This window comes from Tympanuchus pallidicinctus, unplaced genomic scaffold (genome assembly GCF_026119805.1).
Source record: "Tympanuchus pallidicinctus isolate F22 unplaced genomic scaffold, pur_lepc_1.0 scaffold3, whole genome shotgun sequence".
Classification (NCBI taxonomy): Eukaryota; Metazoa; Chordata; class Aves; order Galliformes; family Phasianidae; genus Tympanuchus; species Tympanuchus pallidicinctus.
This window is the reverse complement of record NW_026294747.1, coordinates 98,707,254-98,724,783: the sequence shown is the minus strand read 5'-3', so window position 1 is coordinate 98,724,783 and position 17,530 is coordinate 98,707,254. Positions and strand designations below refer to the sequence as shown.

General features: G+C 38.6%; 1 protein-coding gene across 1 annotated transcript in view; it reads left to right on the top strand.

The window, feature by feature from the left end:
• Positions 1 to 377: 377 nt before the first annotated feature.
• TOPAZ1 (testis and ovary specific TOPAZ 1) overlaps positions 378 to 17,530 on the top strand; it is a 43,478-nt gene continuing 26,325 nt past the window's right edge. The window contains exons 1-8 of the mRNA XM_052695887.1: positions 378 to 1,998; positions 3,201 to 5,643; positions 8,411 to 8,478; positions 10,192 to 10,322; positions 11,465 to 11,526; positions 13,827 to 13,939; positions 16,476 to 16,561; positions 17,085 to 17,222. Coding sequence (XP_052551847.1) covers positions 894 to 1,998; positions 3,201 to 5,643; positions 8,411 to 8,478; positions 10,192 to 10,322; positions 11,465 to 11,526; positions 13,827 to 13,939; positions 16,476 to 16,561; positions 17,085 to 17,222 — 4,146 coding nt within the window. The 5' untranslated portion in view covers positions 378 to 893. The remainder of the gene's footprint in view (positions 1,999 to 3,200; positions 5,644 to 8,410; positions 8,479 to 10,191; positions 10,323 to 11,464; positions 11,527 to 13,826; positions 13,940 to 16,475; positions 16,562 to 17,084; positions 17,223 to 17,530) is intronic.

The window sequence follows — 17,530 nt, the reverse complement described above, 5'->3', positions numbered from 1 at the left end:
ATCCCACTGTTGGTGTTAAAGTGACAACTTCCTAAATTCTGGCATTTATGATTTTCCTAGCATTTTCCACTACAGCGTTTTGTAATATATTTTCTGTGTTCACATTCTCGCACAGTAAATGGTCCTGAAACTTTGTTGGCATCAATCTGTGTTGGAGATACTGCTACATTTGAAGCCTAAAAGTCAATTTTGTCTGTTTTCTGACTATATAGTCTGACTATTTCATCTACTTTGTCCCAAAACGCCTCATTTGAAATACAAAGCCTATGTAAACTGCCAGTACGCAACCAAGTGCACCCCCCTCGTTAAAAGAGTTGGGATATCTGTTTGTTTTTTTTTTCCATTCAGGTCTGGACGACTTTGGCGTTTGCAGCCACCTGGTGTTTCAGAGGCACATCAGCCCCTGCCCTGCCCCAGCTCCCGCCCGGCGAAGGCACGCGGCCGCCTTCCCACGCTCCTACGGCCTCGCCGGGCCTGGCAGGGGCGCGGCGGAGCCTCCCTCACGCCGCCCGGGCCGCCATGACGCGACGCGGCGTGGCTGGAGCCCGCTGTACTCCGTGAGCTGCTCGTCGCTGGCAGGAGGCGCTGGGCCTTGAGAGCCGGAGCAGTGAACTGAGAAGTGGCGAGGAGCCCGCAGTGCGGGGAGGGGGTGGGAGGCGGCAGAGCCGGTGGCGCTGTTTGTCTGTGAGGCAGCAGGGAGGCGTGGGGGGGGAACTGGCTGGTGGCTGTGGGCTCGCAGGCTGTGCTTCTCTCGGGCCGGGCTCTGCTGCGGCAGGAGAAGGTTGTGCTCCCTTCCTGCTCGGGCCTGTACTTCTCAGGGCCCGGGCTAGGCAGCGTGCTGGTAGAGGTGCGCAGGTGTGTGGGGTTTGCAGGGCTTGGTGGTGCCCCCCACAATGCCGCAGTTAAGATCTGGGAAGGTGGTCGGGGCTGAGACACTGCTTGCTCTCCGGGCTGCGGAGGTGGGGTGTGAGCTAGGGAAGCAGGTGATAGTCGAGCTGAGTCCTCAGCTGGCGCCAGAGAGGGAATCCGAGCAGCCCTCACCTTCACGTTCCCTACCTGCTGCACTCTCTGTAGATTCCTCTGAGCAGTTGACTTTTCTTCTGTCTGTGCAGAAGGAGCAAGCCAAGAGCAGGCAGAGGCCAGGTGGTAAGAAAAGCAAGGGGATACAGAGTAGGGTGTCTTCTGAAAGGAAGAATGATTCTGCTCTGCAGGTATCAGACAGTGCTGTATGTGAAGGTGGGCAAGCAGCCATAGTGGCGGGAGCGTGTTTGGAAAAGACTGTAGGCAAAGAGACAGGACAAGGTCAGCAGTTGGTTTGCTTAGGAACTGACTTGCGGAAGACATTGTCAGGCAGCCCAGAAAGACCAAACCTCTCTGGTTTCCAGGAGAATACGCAACCCTCAGGAAAAAAACGCAAGCATTCCTATATGGAATTGAAATTGCAAATCCCAGCCTTGGAGGAGGACCTTGAGAGGACAGAGGGGCACAGTGTTGTTTCCTGTTTGTCAGAACCTGAGGTGCTGCAGCCTAGAAAGGGTGCGTGTAGCACTGAAATGAAAGGCACTGCCTCTTTAATGATACTGAATCTGCAAATCCCAGGTCTTAAGAGTTTGGGGACTGAGGAGTCTTTCTTGTCTGAACCAAAACCTCAGGAAGTGGTAGGTAACCCAGAGAGTGTGGATGGGTGTTCCTTAGAAAGGCTGAAAAAGCCAAAGAAGGGAGAAAAGAGAGACTTGACAAAGAAAGGCAGGCAGTCTTTGGTGAAATCAGAACTACAAGGGCCAGGACCTGCCCTGTTAGAGCTGTACACACAGTGTGTGGAGTCCAAGGAAAACTCTGCAAGTCTGACAGAGGAAGACTCATTGCCATTGCTGTGTGTGCAGGGCTTAAGTGGCCAAGAACAATCAGAGATTGGAGGAGAGCAGTTCAAGTGTTGCATCCGAGAACATCAGCTGAGTTCAGACCTTCAGAAAGGAGCAGATAGCAAGCAGGAATGTGGTAAGCATTTGTCCCCCATTGTAGAAGTACAGGTCTAGAATTTGGGCTTTCAGGACAAGGGATGGTGCTCAGTAAGACCTCATTAGAAACTAAAAATAGGAGATAATTTTATTTCTGCAGGTGGAAGTGACTTTGAGGGACAAAGTCATGCAGGCAGGAAAGAGTGGTGTGTATCCTGTCTTAAAGAGCCTGTTAACATGTCGCCAGTCATTTAGCTCTTATCTCTACACTTCTTGAGATAGGGACTTTAGGAAGGGGGAAAGCTTTTTTTGAAGTAGAAAAGTGGTCATTTAGCCCAAAAGAGAGTAGACCATGTTTCCCGGGGGTGAATAGGGGAAGTAAGAGGTATCAGGAGCAGCAGGCCCTGAGTAAGCATTTTAGATTTTATTTTGTGATATTAAGAGGATGATATCAGCTGAACAGTTCTGGTATAGGGTTTTTAAAAAATCTCCTTTTTTCAGGACAATTATCTGTAAGACATTCTTTCTGTTTTAAAAATGAGTATATTCAAATGACAAACATTTGCTGTAGGTTACTAATAAATAATTAATCTAGATACTGTATCCTGAAAAAATGAGATATTAAAATTGTTTTATTTTGAAAATTGAGGTCTTAATAAAATTTTACTAATATGTTCTCAAGTTAATTCTTCGTATTTTTGCATTTACGGTTTACAGAATCTGTATTTGCTCTCAAGTAAAAAGTATTTTACAAAATTGCAAGTCCTGGAATTTTCTTGGATCTGGGACAATCTTAAGCATTTAATCAGACTATGTATCTGAAATAAATAGTTGTATTATTATGTTTATAAGCTTTTCTATTACAGAGAATGTACTGTGTAAACAAAAGATTTGTAAGGCTGATTGTGCAAATGCCATAAGCATTTTCTTGGCAGACTTGCTGTAATTGGTTTCCACCCATTTTAAATATACAGCTTCCATTGACCTTTCAACATGGTCAGGTTCTGTTGTTTATCTGTAGTTTTCTGAAGACAACATAATTTGATACTTTTAAGGCTGCTAACAGTGCTTACTTAAAGAAAAAAAAATGGTGAAATGCAACTGAAATGTTTTTGCCTTATGCAGTGCTATGCTCTTTACTAACCTTGACTGTTTTTTGTTCTTTTTGTACAATTCTGCAATAAGGTTGTTGTTTTTTTCCCTTAGCATGCTCTTTAATAAGATTGCTTTGTTTCTGTGCAGCAAAGAAAAAGCAGAAAAAAAATAAACAAAACTCAGGTGTACAAGCTGTGAAGAAGTGTATGGCAAATCTAATGAGATCAGAAAATCCCTGCGAAAAGGAATCTCAGTTCTTGGAATCTCCTGCAGTTGATGCATTAAGTGGGACACAAAGCAATATTTTTCTGTGTCATCCTGAAGCTAAAAAGTTTGGTGTACAACTTAAAAAAAGGAAACCCAGAACTGATTCTATCACATGCTTGCAGAATCTTAGCCTAACTGCAGCTGAAAAAGTGATAAATGCAGAACATGCTGATACAGAGAATAGTGGAAACAGCCTGAACAACTGTAATAACTTGCTTGATGTAACAATAAAGAATCCATTTGTAAGATTGGAGGCCTGTAGTTGCATCGATACATTGGTAAAATCTTCAGTGAATGGAGGTATCAGCACCTTTAATGTAAGAGGATGCTTCCATAAAGCCCAGGATGAGAGGAATTCCAGTAGTCCTGGTGATAAAGAACAGAGTGATATAAATTGCAGCACTAATAGAATGCAAAATGAGAGATCACTCATAAAAGATAGGTTAGTGTTTAATAAAGAAGCAAAAGCTCAGCATAAAGGGCATTTTTTGTGCAACCAGAGTAAAAACAGTAAGTTCTCAAGTGAAAAAAAATGTAATGCTGTTAGAATGAGTAGAAAAAAGATGAAAATCACTGAGATGTCAGCCATGCAGACTGTTTTCCCAAATGTCAGTAATGAATGCAGTAAGTGTGAGTTACCAGCAGAAGCTGCAGTTGCCTCTTCAGACTCCTCTGCAACCTTAGGACTAAATAATAAAGAAACAGCTCTGTGTGATTGTGCATCTCATCTGCGTACAGAAAGCAATACTTGTGAAGCACAAAAGAGTAGAAAGAATAGGAGAAAGAAGAGTACTAAATTACTTGCATTTGGAGATGGCTGTGAGAAGACATCTGATCTGTCGACAGTAGCAGAAAGAGAAGATGCAAACACTGTGGCATCACAGTGCTATTCTCCTATTTCAGGTAGCCCGAGAGCACTAACTCATGCCCGTAATGTTTCTAATCATCACAACAGCATGATGGATGAAAAATTAAATAAAGTTAAGAAGAATTTGCAGCAGTTTACCTGTCAAAGAGCAATACCTATGACTGGCATACATGTTTGGCCTATTGAATCTTGTGCCAGGACTTCTGGATGGGTCCCTGAAAGTCGTTGGTCTGTCTCAGAAGGAAAAATAATTTTAAGTCCAGTCTTTGCAGAGCCCTCTGATGAAAGCAGTGTCAAAACTATAGGAAACAGTTCTGTGACAGGGAATTTGAGACAGTTGGTTTTGCATACATCGTTGGCAGAAGTTAACAAAGAACCTGCACATAAAATAACGGATCTAAGTGCTGACTGTCTAACTTCAGTTGAAATCTCAGAACCCTCTTCTGTGGGTATTTATGAGACTTGTAGAATGAGCAATGAAAATGTGGAATCACCAGTTAATATGGTTAAAAGTGCTGTGTCTTTTAACCCTGATGATATGCAAGAAAATAAAGCAAGCTCAAATTTTACAAGTGCTAAAGATAAAGGAACTGAAACAAAGAGAAACCTGTCTGTGGCAGACCAGAATAGTGCGTCTAAAGGAAAACGAAGCAGAGTCAACTTAGACCATAAAGCAGCAGTTGTGAACCAGATGCTTTCTGCATTAGAACAAACAACAGTACTAAACACCAGAAACCTGACAAATTTCAAAATACCTTTACACAGAAACAAACCTGAACCTGGGACATTGGAACCTGTCAGTTCATTTGAGAGTAAAACCTGTAGTCTACCAGAGCTTGATAGCACTAGTGTTTCAGGAAGTCAGAAAAGAGATGAGAAGACTACCTTGATGAAGGTGAAGCAGCAGCCTCTTCCTGTTGTAAGTGATGCTGTATGTACAGCTTCCACGAAGAAAGAAGCTGATGAGGTCAACAGTAAGGACTTTCGGCACAATGGCTCTGAAAAGCTTTCAGATGAGATGTCCACACTCCCTGATCCTGTCTTTTTATACCCATGTCCTCTTGAGAGACAGATAAAATCATCTTCATCTGATTTCTGTGGTACTGATTTTGTATGGAAATCAGAGGTTTCCTGTCATTCAGGGGGTGCAGCTGACCACCGTGTTGCATTAGAAATACATGATGACGGCACATCAAAAGTCAGTCTTCCACAACACAAAAGTGAAAAGTTTCCAGATGTTCTTGAAGCTTACAACAAAGATGTTCTTGTCATTGATGTGATCCAGGATGACCCTGATCTTTTTGGAACCAGTGGTGAAGAGGAGTTTACAGTCACAGACAGTGAAAATTGTCCTGCAAAGGCATGCTGTTCTAGCATCTTCATTAAAGAGGAAAAGCAATATCCCGAGTGTGCTGTTACTTCAGAAAACAGTCATTCAGTAAATGGTAATTTTAGGTATGCTTATTGTTCTGCTTTATGACAATAATGCTAAGTACTTTAACCTCGTATTGATACACTTTGGTTGTAGTTGTCAGGCTTCCTAAGTGTCAAAGCTTGATTGTGGTACAGTAGTTTTCTGAGTGAAAATAAATTTTTCTGGTTTGGTTTTGGTTTGTTTTAAAGAACTAGGATAAACTCTGAATGGAAGGAATACCTAATCCTCAAGCATTGGTATAGATGAAATGAAATATGAAATATAAACAAAGCTGATTATTAATGATAATTGTCTTAATAACTAATTATTTTTGAGTATCTGACTTAAGCAGTATCCCTTTGAGAGTAGATTTTACATGTAAATTTGTACAGTATTTCTCTTTTTTCTAGGTGTAGCATATTCTTTTACTGAGTCTGTATGAGTAAGCAACTGTCTCCACAGTAGCGTTCCATTCTCAGTTTCTCTATCCACACTTCTCTTCTACAATCACACATGTGAATAATTCTCAAATGTGTAATTTGGCTGACGTGTTACAGTTATGAGTGATCCTTCATTGACCAAGTGTCTAATATGCATTTGTAGGCATTTGTGTTTTTCTGGATTTTGAAGTGATAATAAAAGTCATGGGGGTGGGGTAACAAGCTTTTATAAATCAAGCCACAGTGCTTTGTGAGATAGGCCTTCCAGTATGTGAAGGAGCCTACAGGAAAGCTAGGGAGAGGTTTTCTATAAAGGTATGTAACAACAGGACAAGGGGAAATAGCATTTGACTGAAGAGGATAAATATAGGTATCAGGAAGAAATTCTCTACTGTGAGGGTGGTGAGACACCGGAATAGAGTTTGTGGATACCTCCTCCCTGGAAGCATTCAAGACCAGGCTGGTTGGGGCTGTGAGCAGCCTGGCCTAGAGGGAGGTGTCCCTGCCCATAGCAGGGGGTTGGAGCTAGATGATATTTAAGGTCCCTTCCAACCCAAACCGTTCTACGATTCCATTCTGTGATTAACTCATCAACTCTGTAGTCTTGTTTTCTCTCTAAGCTCCGATACTTTTCTTTGATGAAGGAGTTTCAAGATTAAATTCTTTAGGTAGGAACTACACAAGAATTTCATCTGAAAATTAGGGGTTTTTATTGATCTCTGCTTTCTGGGTAGCTTTAGGTTATCTTTATTTTAAACGCTAATTTAACTTTTTCCAATGTTGCACCATCTAATAACTGCATTTGTTTTTTTCTATGTGTCTCTGCACTTCTTATCCTTTTCCTGTCACTAAGCTCACAAGAGAGAGCAAGGAAATCAGTGTGCCAACCAGTTTTCTAGACATGAGAATATTAAGCTTCTTTTTTTAATATAAAAATACTTCTGCTTAAGCAAACCTGTGAAGAGCAGTATTCAGATGATATGTCTTTAGTAGGAGCATCCAACTTCTTAAGAAGTAGTTAGGCTGTGTCATAGTAAATTTGTTAGTATGAGTATTCCCTTTGGGAACAAGGCAACTACCTCTGACAGAGCATCAGTACCCTTTCTTGCTTTTAGGACACTTCTGCTTCTTACTTTCCTCCTTTCAAGTAAAACTCCCAAAATTTAATCCTTTTTCAAATGCAGAGTAGCAAACTGAGCTATGCTGGTTAGCACAGCTTGTGCTGTAAGGAGATTTGTTTAAATTTAATCAGCAGCAGCATGCAAGATCATGCTGCATTCACTACTCAAACTCTGACTACCGAGTCTGTCCTCATTTCCAGAACTCTAAAATGCAATGATTTCTTAAGGTTCTGTCAGTGCTCTTAGATTTCTCAAGCTGGTGATAGATGCAACGTGCTGTATGTGATGGAGGCACCTTCTTGACAAGATCTTACAATGTGGCTCTCGTAAATGTTCCACACTACACAGCAAAATTTGGTAAAGATTTGGAAATGCCTTCTGACCTGAACATGAAGATTTCAGGCTCTTGACTCTGTTATATATTTTCCATTTAAAAAAAAAAAAAAAAAAAAAAGTTTGTGATGGTGATAGCTTTCTGAAACTATCTGCACTGCGATTTGAAAGAAGAATAGTTGTTATAAGCAAAATCACTCAACCTCTGCGTTTCTAATAAATGCGTGGGAGAGAAAGGAAAAAGCTTACAGAGAACCTGATTCTGAGAAGAATCCCTCCTATCTCTGCAGACTTACTGTGGGGCATAATTAAAATCTCCTTCTTAGTAATTTTTGTAGACCTATGTAGGTATTTGTACCTCAGTGTTGCATAGTTCAAAGTTGCACATACTGGGGAAGTGTTGTTTTCATAGGTTCTTGCAAATTGCCATTCTTTTTTCCAACTATTCTTTAAAATAAGTGAGCGAAGTATCTTTCTGCAAACAGAAGTTTTTCTTGCTGCCTTTAGGATTCATTGTTATGCAAAATATCTTGAATGTAAAATTACTACAAATGACATTTCTTTATTTCAAGCTCATGAATTGGTTTGTTAGTACGCTCTTTCAATAATGTACTGTATAGAGGAGATTCCCTTTTTCAATACTTTAAGCAAAGGTGAAAGGAGGTGATGAGATTTTAGATTTGGGATTTGAAAAAATGTCTTAGCTTTTCTTACTGTATTTACATGTACTTTTATGGGAATAAGCATAGAACAGCCAAAAGAGATTTAAGAACACTCTAATGAGCGTGGTGTGTTGTAAGTAAGGATCTGTCCGTAGCTAAAAGCGTTAGTGAGAACTTTAATTGTACAGAACTAGTTAGATTAATTCTGTTTTGCAAGATGAGAATGTTAAGTATACCTTTTGTTCAAAACAGAGACATTAATGTACAAGAATCTGGAAAGTTGAATGATGCTGAAAATTCATGGGATTTGATGCTAAAAGGTAAGCGTTTTTAGAAGTTTTTGAACGTGAAATCAAGGAGAAAGTAACGACGAAGATATTCAGGGGGAAAACCTAGGATTTATACTTTCCATATAAAATGAGAGTGTGTCAGCTAATAACATCTTTTATTGTAACAGTGATTTCCCAATTATATGAAACGCATATACATGATACGAATCTCTTTCAAGAACATCGTTTTCTGTGATTCCTGTCTGTTGATTGTACTCTTTTGACATGCCTTGCTTATTAACCAAAAATTTCTGTTAGTTGATTAGACAGTAGTAGGACACTGAGTGTTTTCATATTAGTGTGTTAAGTTCGTGTTGAAGGAGTAAGTTTGGGTAGAAGTAGTATCCTGGAGAAAAAGGAGTGAATTTCTCCTTGGGAATAGTGAGAGGAGAAAAGATTTAACATCTCTGTGATTAAAAGGGAAAAATGAAAGGTAATGAGGGGTAAGAGCTCAGACACCAACACCTCTGAGGAGAAGTAGGGAGCAAGTCTACAGCTAGAGACCTCTTATCTTGTAAATAGGGTACGTATGGTGGCATCTGCAGAATTAAGGTGATGGAAACCAAACCTGGAAGCAGGTCCTGTGCTATTCAGTAACTTCTGTGTTTGTTTAAACTAATTGTTGTTTTACATCATAGTCGAGTAAAATTAGAAGCCAAAAAATTTTAAGTCGTCTTGTGCTGAAAACAAAGAAATAGATTAAGCAGCTCCTGCTTCCCAGGTCTGATTAATGTAGCATTTCGTCGCGCACTTAAGTACCCTCATTCATATCAACCTATGCTAGATGTATGACTTCTTAAAAGACAAATGACCTGTACAGAACGAAAAAAGATGACTGATAGTGGTTATCACTGGCAACTTACGTGTTCATTTGGAAATACATTTTACTTCATTGGTTCATTGTGTTACACAGGGATGTCATGGCTGGTTGTCTGAGTGGCTTCACAGTGTATGAATGGCAACAAATACTGCAGTTAGGGTTGAGCAATCTGGATGACGTCAGTCATCTTTGTCTTTCAAGTGTAAATGTTATGTACACTGTCTTCTTGCTGATGTGTATCAGTGATGATACAGACTGGTGACGGTGATCCAATGAAACAAAGAATTTTTTTCTAATGGAAAGCTCTTCTATTGTGTGTAAAGAGCTGCTTTAGAAAACTGTAGTCAGTTGTTCCTTTCATTTCCTGCAGCGCTTACAGAAGGTTCTGACATTTCCTGGCATTGAATACTCCTTACATGAATTTTGAGTTTTTGATAGCTGCCTGTATTTACTGCCGAGTTGCATTGTGTCATTACAATTAACTTATCCCTTTCTCCAGTAAAGACTTAAGTCATTATTTGCTTAGCAAATTGCTATATATATCTTGGGCAGTTCTCTAACAATAAATCTTAACTGAGTTTATTTTTAAAATACTGCATTAAGTGTGATATAAATAAACCTGTTATTCTGGTTATATTATTCTGCAGTTACTACTGTAGAACGTACAGCCTACAGCCCGGTTGGAATTTTAATTGCAGATTCAGTTTAATATTTATTTGACAGGGCTCATGCTCTAAGTGGAATAATTTTACATACAAATTTTGCATTTACAGTGTCCTACAGGTTCTTAAATGTCATTGTATTAAGTTTTTAAAATACGTAGGAGAAGAAATTTTGTCTAGGTTATAGTATGGGAAGCAGACGATGTGTTTGTGCATTCTCAGCTTCAGATATTAAAACCCACAATTCCTCCAGTGGAAACAGTCCTAGGCGAAGTTTTACTGAGGACTCTTTTGAAGATGGACAACTAACAGAACTGGATGAACTTCTAAAGAGTTTTGAACTAGATGAAAAGGTACTGAGAAATTATGCTTTGTCACTGGACAGTTTAAGAAATCCGTGTATTTGGGCGGTTGTTATTGCTGATGCTGTTTCATCAACGCTTTTAGATTCCTGTAATGAAAGGAATATTATTTTCAGAGTGTTACGATTACTACGTGCTATTGACATTTACATTTTTGCTTGATGGAACTTAATTTTCTTAACCTGTCATTAATAACCTGTCATCAAATTTGATATGAAACAACATGTTGTCATCTCAGTTTTTACAGTAATTCTGTTTGGAAGGGACTGTTCCAATGGACACACAGACACTTCTGTGCGTAAGTGACATACCATAAAAGCTGTTGCCAAATATTTCTCACCACACAGTCTTGGAAGAACGGGGTGGTGTTTGAAAGCTGGGGAGCTACGCAGCCATCCTGCATCTCAGAAGTGTTCTGTGGTTGATTACTGGGGCAAACCTTCCATGACATTCACTTACTGATTTCCTGGCAATCTGCGGGAGCGTTAAGCAATTTTCATGCTCAGTGACGTTATTTAACCTTTCTACCTTCTATCACCTACTTTTTCTAGATAAGCTGCCTAGGATTTTTTTAAGAGTTGCTGAAGTTTTATGGTATTTACTTATTTGATAATGGATTAAAATTTGCATTTCACTGCCGCTCAGACACAGGTGCTGATAGTGTCTGTCATTTTCCACTACTTCTGGAGTGGGTAATGGTCTTAACTGGGTAAGTTAAACTGCAAAGTACAGATGGCTGAAGATTGGTAAGTGCACAAGTGAGGTAATCAAACAATAAAGAATTGATTTCCTTGGTAAAATCGATGTTTAAAAGAGGAATATAAATGTTTCCTTCAGCAAATGGAGTTGGCACTCATAAAGTCTGATTCATAAAGTGAACAGCACTCTTTTTTCCCCTACTCTTAGAAAGGATACAAAGGGCTGTCAAATGGTACAGGTTATTGATTAAGAAGTACTTGTTGCAGTTCTGCCAGGCCACTCCAAAGATGGGCTACTTCATAGTGTTAAGGCTTTATAAAGTCAGGATCCCAGTATTTTGTTTTTCAGTGCTGTGAGATTAGCTGTAGGTATTTTCCAAACCTCAGACTTAACCAAACTCAAACCATAAAGGTTTATTTTAAATATCTTCACAGTTCAAGTTTGCAGATGGAGTGGCTGCTGTGGAACCAAGAGAAAAAAGCGAAGCTGGAAAAAGGTACATGTACTGTGTCCTTAAGGTAACATGATGTTCCCTAATCACTCTACAAATGGAATGTGATATTTTTACCAGTACACTGTCGTCATTTTAATTAATGTTTTCTGTTATGTAAGAAAATAAAAGTGAAATAATATAATTTCTGTGTGCTAACTACAAGTTTATATCAGTATTCTAGTTAAAGCCTAACAGGACAACAGAAGATATTTCGTCCTCCAGCAGCTGCCTAAATTTATTCCCTTTATGCCAGAGTCTCACTTGTTCTGGCATCTCTGTATGAGTGCATATGAGATGGATATATCTTCAGCCACAATAGTACTTGCTAGAATTCAATAAAAATAACACTTTCATTTCTATATCTCTTTGAACTTGACAGAATTCATGAGAGGATTTAAAGATTTCATTCAAATTCAGGCTGACAAATACCTGAATGGAAAAGACACTTAAAAATATGGCATGTGGAGTTAAGCATGTGCTTAACTGTTATATCAGCTTCAAGTGGTGCTTACACCATTTACTGTATGTATGACTTGCATATGTACAATTCAGAATCCTTCAGTTGCAACCTCCATTCAGTGTCAGTGGAAAAAAATGAAGCAGAAGATGACTTTGTAGAAAAAATATCAAAGTTATACTTAAATTATGGAATATTCCGGTAATCAAAAGAGAAATGGAATCATAGACATTTCAGAGTAATTTTCGCAAGTAGTCAAAGAACTTTAGCATAGAGTATTGCTTTTTTCCAGCACCACTCACATTTCTGTGACTGAAGTCTGTCACAGAGTGCATTAAATGGAAAATGCTGCATCTATTCATTAATGAGCTGGAAGCTCCAAGCTCCTCCTTCTGTTTAAGTGTTTCAGATTTCCTTTATAGCATATATGGCTCTTTGTGCTACAGAAAAAGTAGATTATGCTGGATAAAAAAGTTTGTGCAAGGGATACCACAGTAATTCCTTAACAGAGCATTAGAGCTGAGATGTGCTGTCATAGTTGAAACACAACACTCTGTACTTAGAGAAGGGACGTTTAATCCTTCATTGGGAGTAAAACTGTTTTCTCTAGTTTTACTGGAAAACATTACCATTGCAAAATTTCATCTAGAAGAAAACACAGTTGTTACTCCTCGTTAACAAACTCTGCTTCTAATGGTGACTTCAGTTCAGTAAGCAAACAGATTGTACAGCTATACAGTTTAGAGTTCTTGGCAAAATTATGTGTAGTTTGATGTCAAGATTAAAAAGAGCTGAGACTGCTATCCTGAAGGTGGGCTGCTGTTAAAATCCTGTTTTATCAGCTCTAAGGCTGGCATGACAGAGATATGCTAAAAAACATTTTATGTGGTGATTGCAAAATCCTGGGCCGCTAGGTGCACGCACCTTGTTTTCCCTCTGGTGGGGAATAATAGTCTGTGCTGACTGAAAGAAAGATTGCTATTGAGGAATTTGGGCGTGGTGGATGCAATTTATTGTCATCCACATTAGCATTTTTCCTGAAAACTGTATTAAAAACTGTGCAGATCAGGAACAGTTTGAGTTACCCTGGCTAAGAGCTACTAAATAAATGGAGTGTGACCCTCACAGAAAACAGCAAGTCAGTTTCTTTCTCCAGACAGCAAGCATGATGTGGTGTCATTTGTACTTAGCCTAAATTATTAACTGAAGGGGGAGAAATCTGATTACAGAGCTTTTTTTTTTCTATGGCTTTATTTACAGATAAGAAAGAGATCATTAAGCATTTTGCTAGCAATATTTGTACCTTATTTTGGAAAACAAAACATCTTCGAAATCTAATTACCTAGGATATAAATGTTTGGGAATAAAGGCAGAATAGGTTTTGAGTTCTTTGAAAACAGTCAATTATTAGGAAAGAAAATGGTTGGCTGTTCAAATGTTCTGTGGATTACTTCTTTGTCAGATATTATATGTAACAGACTACTGAAAAGTAGAGCTTCTTCAAAGGTGGCAGAAATCATCTCAAACTTCCTGTCAGCTAAGTGAGAAGAAAAAAAAAAAGTGATTCATGTGTGCCCTTCCTACTCACAGAATTTTATGTAATTACACTCCAGAACAGAATAATCTCAGCTGATACTATAATGAGGTTGGACCAAGCTGTGGGAGTAATGAAAGTAAAGTTGTTGGGACTGCCAGCCATTCAACTTTACTGTGAATTTTTTAGTGTCACTTCAATTCCTGGAGAAATTGTCATTTTTTATGCACTTAATACCTCCTTATATTTGTTTATGATATGGAAGAAGCACCTTTTGTAATTTGGCTATATTTGTTTTTTAATGCTCAACAGTGACTGTAAATACAGAGATCTTGTGAGCTGTGAACTGCTCTCAGAATTGCCATTGCATGCCCCGAACGTGAGCGACCTCAGTGAAAGTATGGTGCAGAAACCCTGGAAGAATGGTACTGTGTGCTCTATTGAGAAAAGCTCCAAAATTTATTTTGATGTGTGTTACTTACCTACAAAATTGTAAGGATTTTTTTTTTTCAGTTTCCAAAGTCGTTTTTTGTTAATTGTGCATCTGGAAGCATAAATGTAAGCTCTCATGATAGACTGATTTTTTGTTTATTGAGTTGTTCACTTGTTTCTTGTTTGGGATTTTTTAACCATTTTCTTATTTGGTAGGGTCAGATATCAATCATTTTATCTTGCTATTTATAGTCTTCAAATACTTTAATTGAACAGTAATGTCTGCATTCTTAGGATTTTGACAGATTGTGTATGAACCATGTTATTAGCAAGTAACTTATTTTTCTTTATTTATGGTCAGAGAATGTGACAACAGGTTTTCTTGATTGATTACTATCTGTCAGCACTTCTTGGCAAAGGAGTTTGCCCACCTTGCCAACGATCAAAAATTTCTTGTTTCTGCCAAGTCAAATGTTTGTGAAGCATTTACTAAATTGGATCAAGGAAATGATCTAGAATCAATAAGCAGCATTTAATTTTGACCTAGTATATTTCATGACTGGGGCAGTGTACCACTGAAGTGTTTCTGCTAATAGAGAAATCATAATTCAGTGCAGCTGTAGTCATGGTTTCCTTCTCTTTTCTCTGCACATGAGAACTGTGATGTTTAGCCTTACATAAACATATAGTTTTATTTGGCACACAGGATGAAGGAAAACAGGACTATTTATGGACAGATATGCATTTTGTTCCTTTGCAGCACCTGTTTTGGGATGTTATGTTTTCAGAATTATTGGTTAATATGGATATTTATAAATCTGGATTTTTAGAATTGAGATTGGTGTCAGACATTCTTGTTTAATTTCAGATTATACTGCCAGCCTGAGCTTTTAGAGTGATTTTATCTTCTTACCAGTATTTTTAGGAAGTGCAAGAAACATAAATGCTCTAAGAAGCAACTATATGTCTGTAAATATGAAATTACAGACTGAAATATGTCTGTAGAGTACAGTGGTTTAAACTTGCTTGTGGCTTTGGCTTTAAAAGTGTATAAATCTTCTGAAGAGTTCTTCTGTAGCTTCCTTAGCATTGGTCAAAAAAACTGCCAAAGCAAGAGCATCTGTGCCAGGAAAGAGTAAAACAGGTTTTTTGTGGGTTTTTCTTGTTTGTTTGAACGATGAAGGCAGGATCAACTCTTTAAGATCTGCTCCCTGTTAATTTGATGTGGTGGGAAGAGAGAGTGCAGACTGTTCCAAGGATCTGGCCAGAAACTCCAGGCAGTGGGGACAGGCTTGTTGGGCTGATCATTGGGAAAAACTTCTTCTTGGAAAGAGTGGTATTGCATTGAAACAGGCTGCCTGGGGAAGCGAAAGAGTCGCCATCACTGGAGGTTTTCAGGAAGTGTGTAGATGTGGCAGTGAGGGACATGGTTTAGTAGGCATAGTGGGGGTGAACTCATGATTTAACTGGATGATCTCATAGGTCATTTTTCCAACTTTGATGATTCCATTGTTGTGTGACAGCTAGAATTGTGGGAGGAAACTTCTGAGTTAAAAGTTCTCAGGGGCATTTTATTTCTGCAGTTGGTAGAGCCGACTGTTTTCTCAATGTTCTTTCTGTGGCTAAATCTTTCCTTTCCTAAATTCCCTATCACTGCTGCTATGACAGTACTTAACATTTCTGTAATTAATTGTTCTGTTATATGTATGCTTCCCATCCTATGACTGTCCTGTCTGTCTAGAATGATGCACAGATCAAGAGTGCAAATCTCCACTGGAACATGACTGTTTATTGGATGTTCTTTATTTAAACTGTAGTTTTTTGGAAAGCACTGAGCACCCTGCCTTTTGAATGCCCAGTTCTTTAAAGAGGCCAGATGGGCACCCCAGGAAGGAAGGCATTCGAAAGCTCATCCTTCTATTTAAATATGAAATTGAAGAATTTGAACTCGTGTCTTCCATTAATATTGCAAGATTGGTCATTCTTCAGAAGAAGAAAGCTCCAGCATCAGCAATAATTAAGGATCTAAACCCAAGTTTCACGGTTAAGAAACCAGTAACTTCCACTGGACTTGAGCTTCACATTGTAGCACTTAAAACATGTAGGTTATCAAAGATTTTATTTCAGTTCTGGAAAAAAAATCTTGTTGGTGATGCGGCAGTGCAAGGATCACTGCTAAAGGTTTGTTTGGTTTTTTCCTTTTGAGATTGGAACTTCTGGATATTTTGATTCAATTTCTTTTCTCATCTTTCTTAAGATAAGAAACCTCGCACAAAGTAGTGAAGATTTTAATTCAGAAGTTTAACCTCTAGTCCTTTCTCTTGAAGATTGTTTACTTCATATCAGGATAATTAAGAAATCTCTTAAGTTAGATTGCTGGTTTTTAGATTGTATTAATCAAATTTTCATTAATCACGCCTGTGACTGGAAGGATTCCTAAATACAAAGGGAAATAAGATACATGAGAGTGGTTTCACGATGACTCATTTTATTACATGATCCATTTATTGTCCTTATCCTAATTTCTAGATGATAGATTCTCAGGAAGAAGTCTTTCACTGCCCCTGCAAACTTACGGAGATTCTGAGACAGGGAAGACTGACAAAAATATAAAAGTGAGTTGCTGAATCCTTAATGAATTTTGGTACTTTGGCAGTAAATTCAGTATGAATATTGAGACAGTTCTCTCTTTATGTAGTAAGAAATTATTGACCTATGTATATTTACGTTTCTAGTCCTCTAAAATGTTAAAAATGAATAAATAGAATTTCTGGGAACCAAGTCAGTGATGATGAGACATGTTCACAGTGAACCTTTGTTGAATTCTGTTTCCAGCTTAAACAAAACATGAATAATGCTCTTTGTTTTACTGTTTTTGTAGAACTGAAAAGCTGAGAAAGTTTCATATTTTTAGGAGAGACTGCATCATCCATTTTGCTGGGTGCTGGAAAGGATAAAGGAATTTTACCTACCCAGAATTCTCAGACAGTTCCCCAGAGCCATGCAATATTTTGTTGTTTTTATTCTTCTCGTACCTAGATACTCTGAAAATCTCCAAAAAATGGACATGCATGCTTTGGAAAAAAAAAAAAAAAAGCTGCTTTTTTTCTGCTTGTTTTAATTTTGTTTTGTTTTTAGGCTTCCCATTCAGTCCAGCAGCTCCTGGAGATGATTAACCTGCCCCGTAGATACTGCAGATTTTATTTTGTGACTTTACGTGGCTGTGAAAGATCAAAATGTTGGTTTTGGCATGTTCCTAAACCAGGGCATGAAAAGGTAAGAAGATTTAGTGAAGAAAGAAATAGATTGCAACTGGTTTTAATGCAAATCAGCATCTCCTGTCCTTGTTTATATTTTGAGAGAGATTAAATGTCAGAGACTGATGGGTCAAATGATGTTCAGAAGACCTTTTGAAGATGTTTTATGGTTTGTTCCTTTTTTTAAATGGTATAGCTTTGAACTTGCAGATTTTTGAAGAGTACAGACATCAACAAAAGAGCAGATATTAGGGCATGCCAGTATAGAGTAGTAAGTGGGAAGATTGTGAGACATTTCCATGCAGACATCATGATGAGACCTGCAAG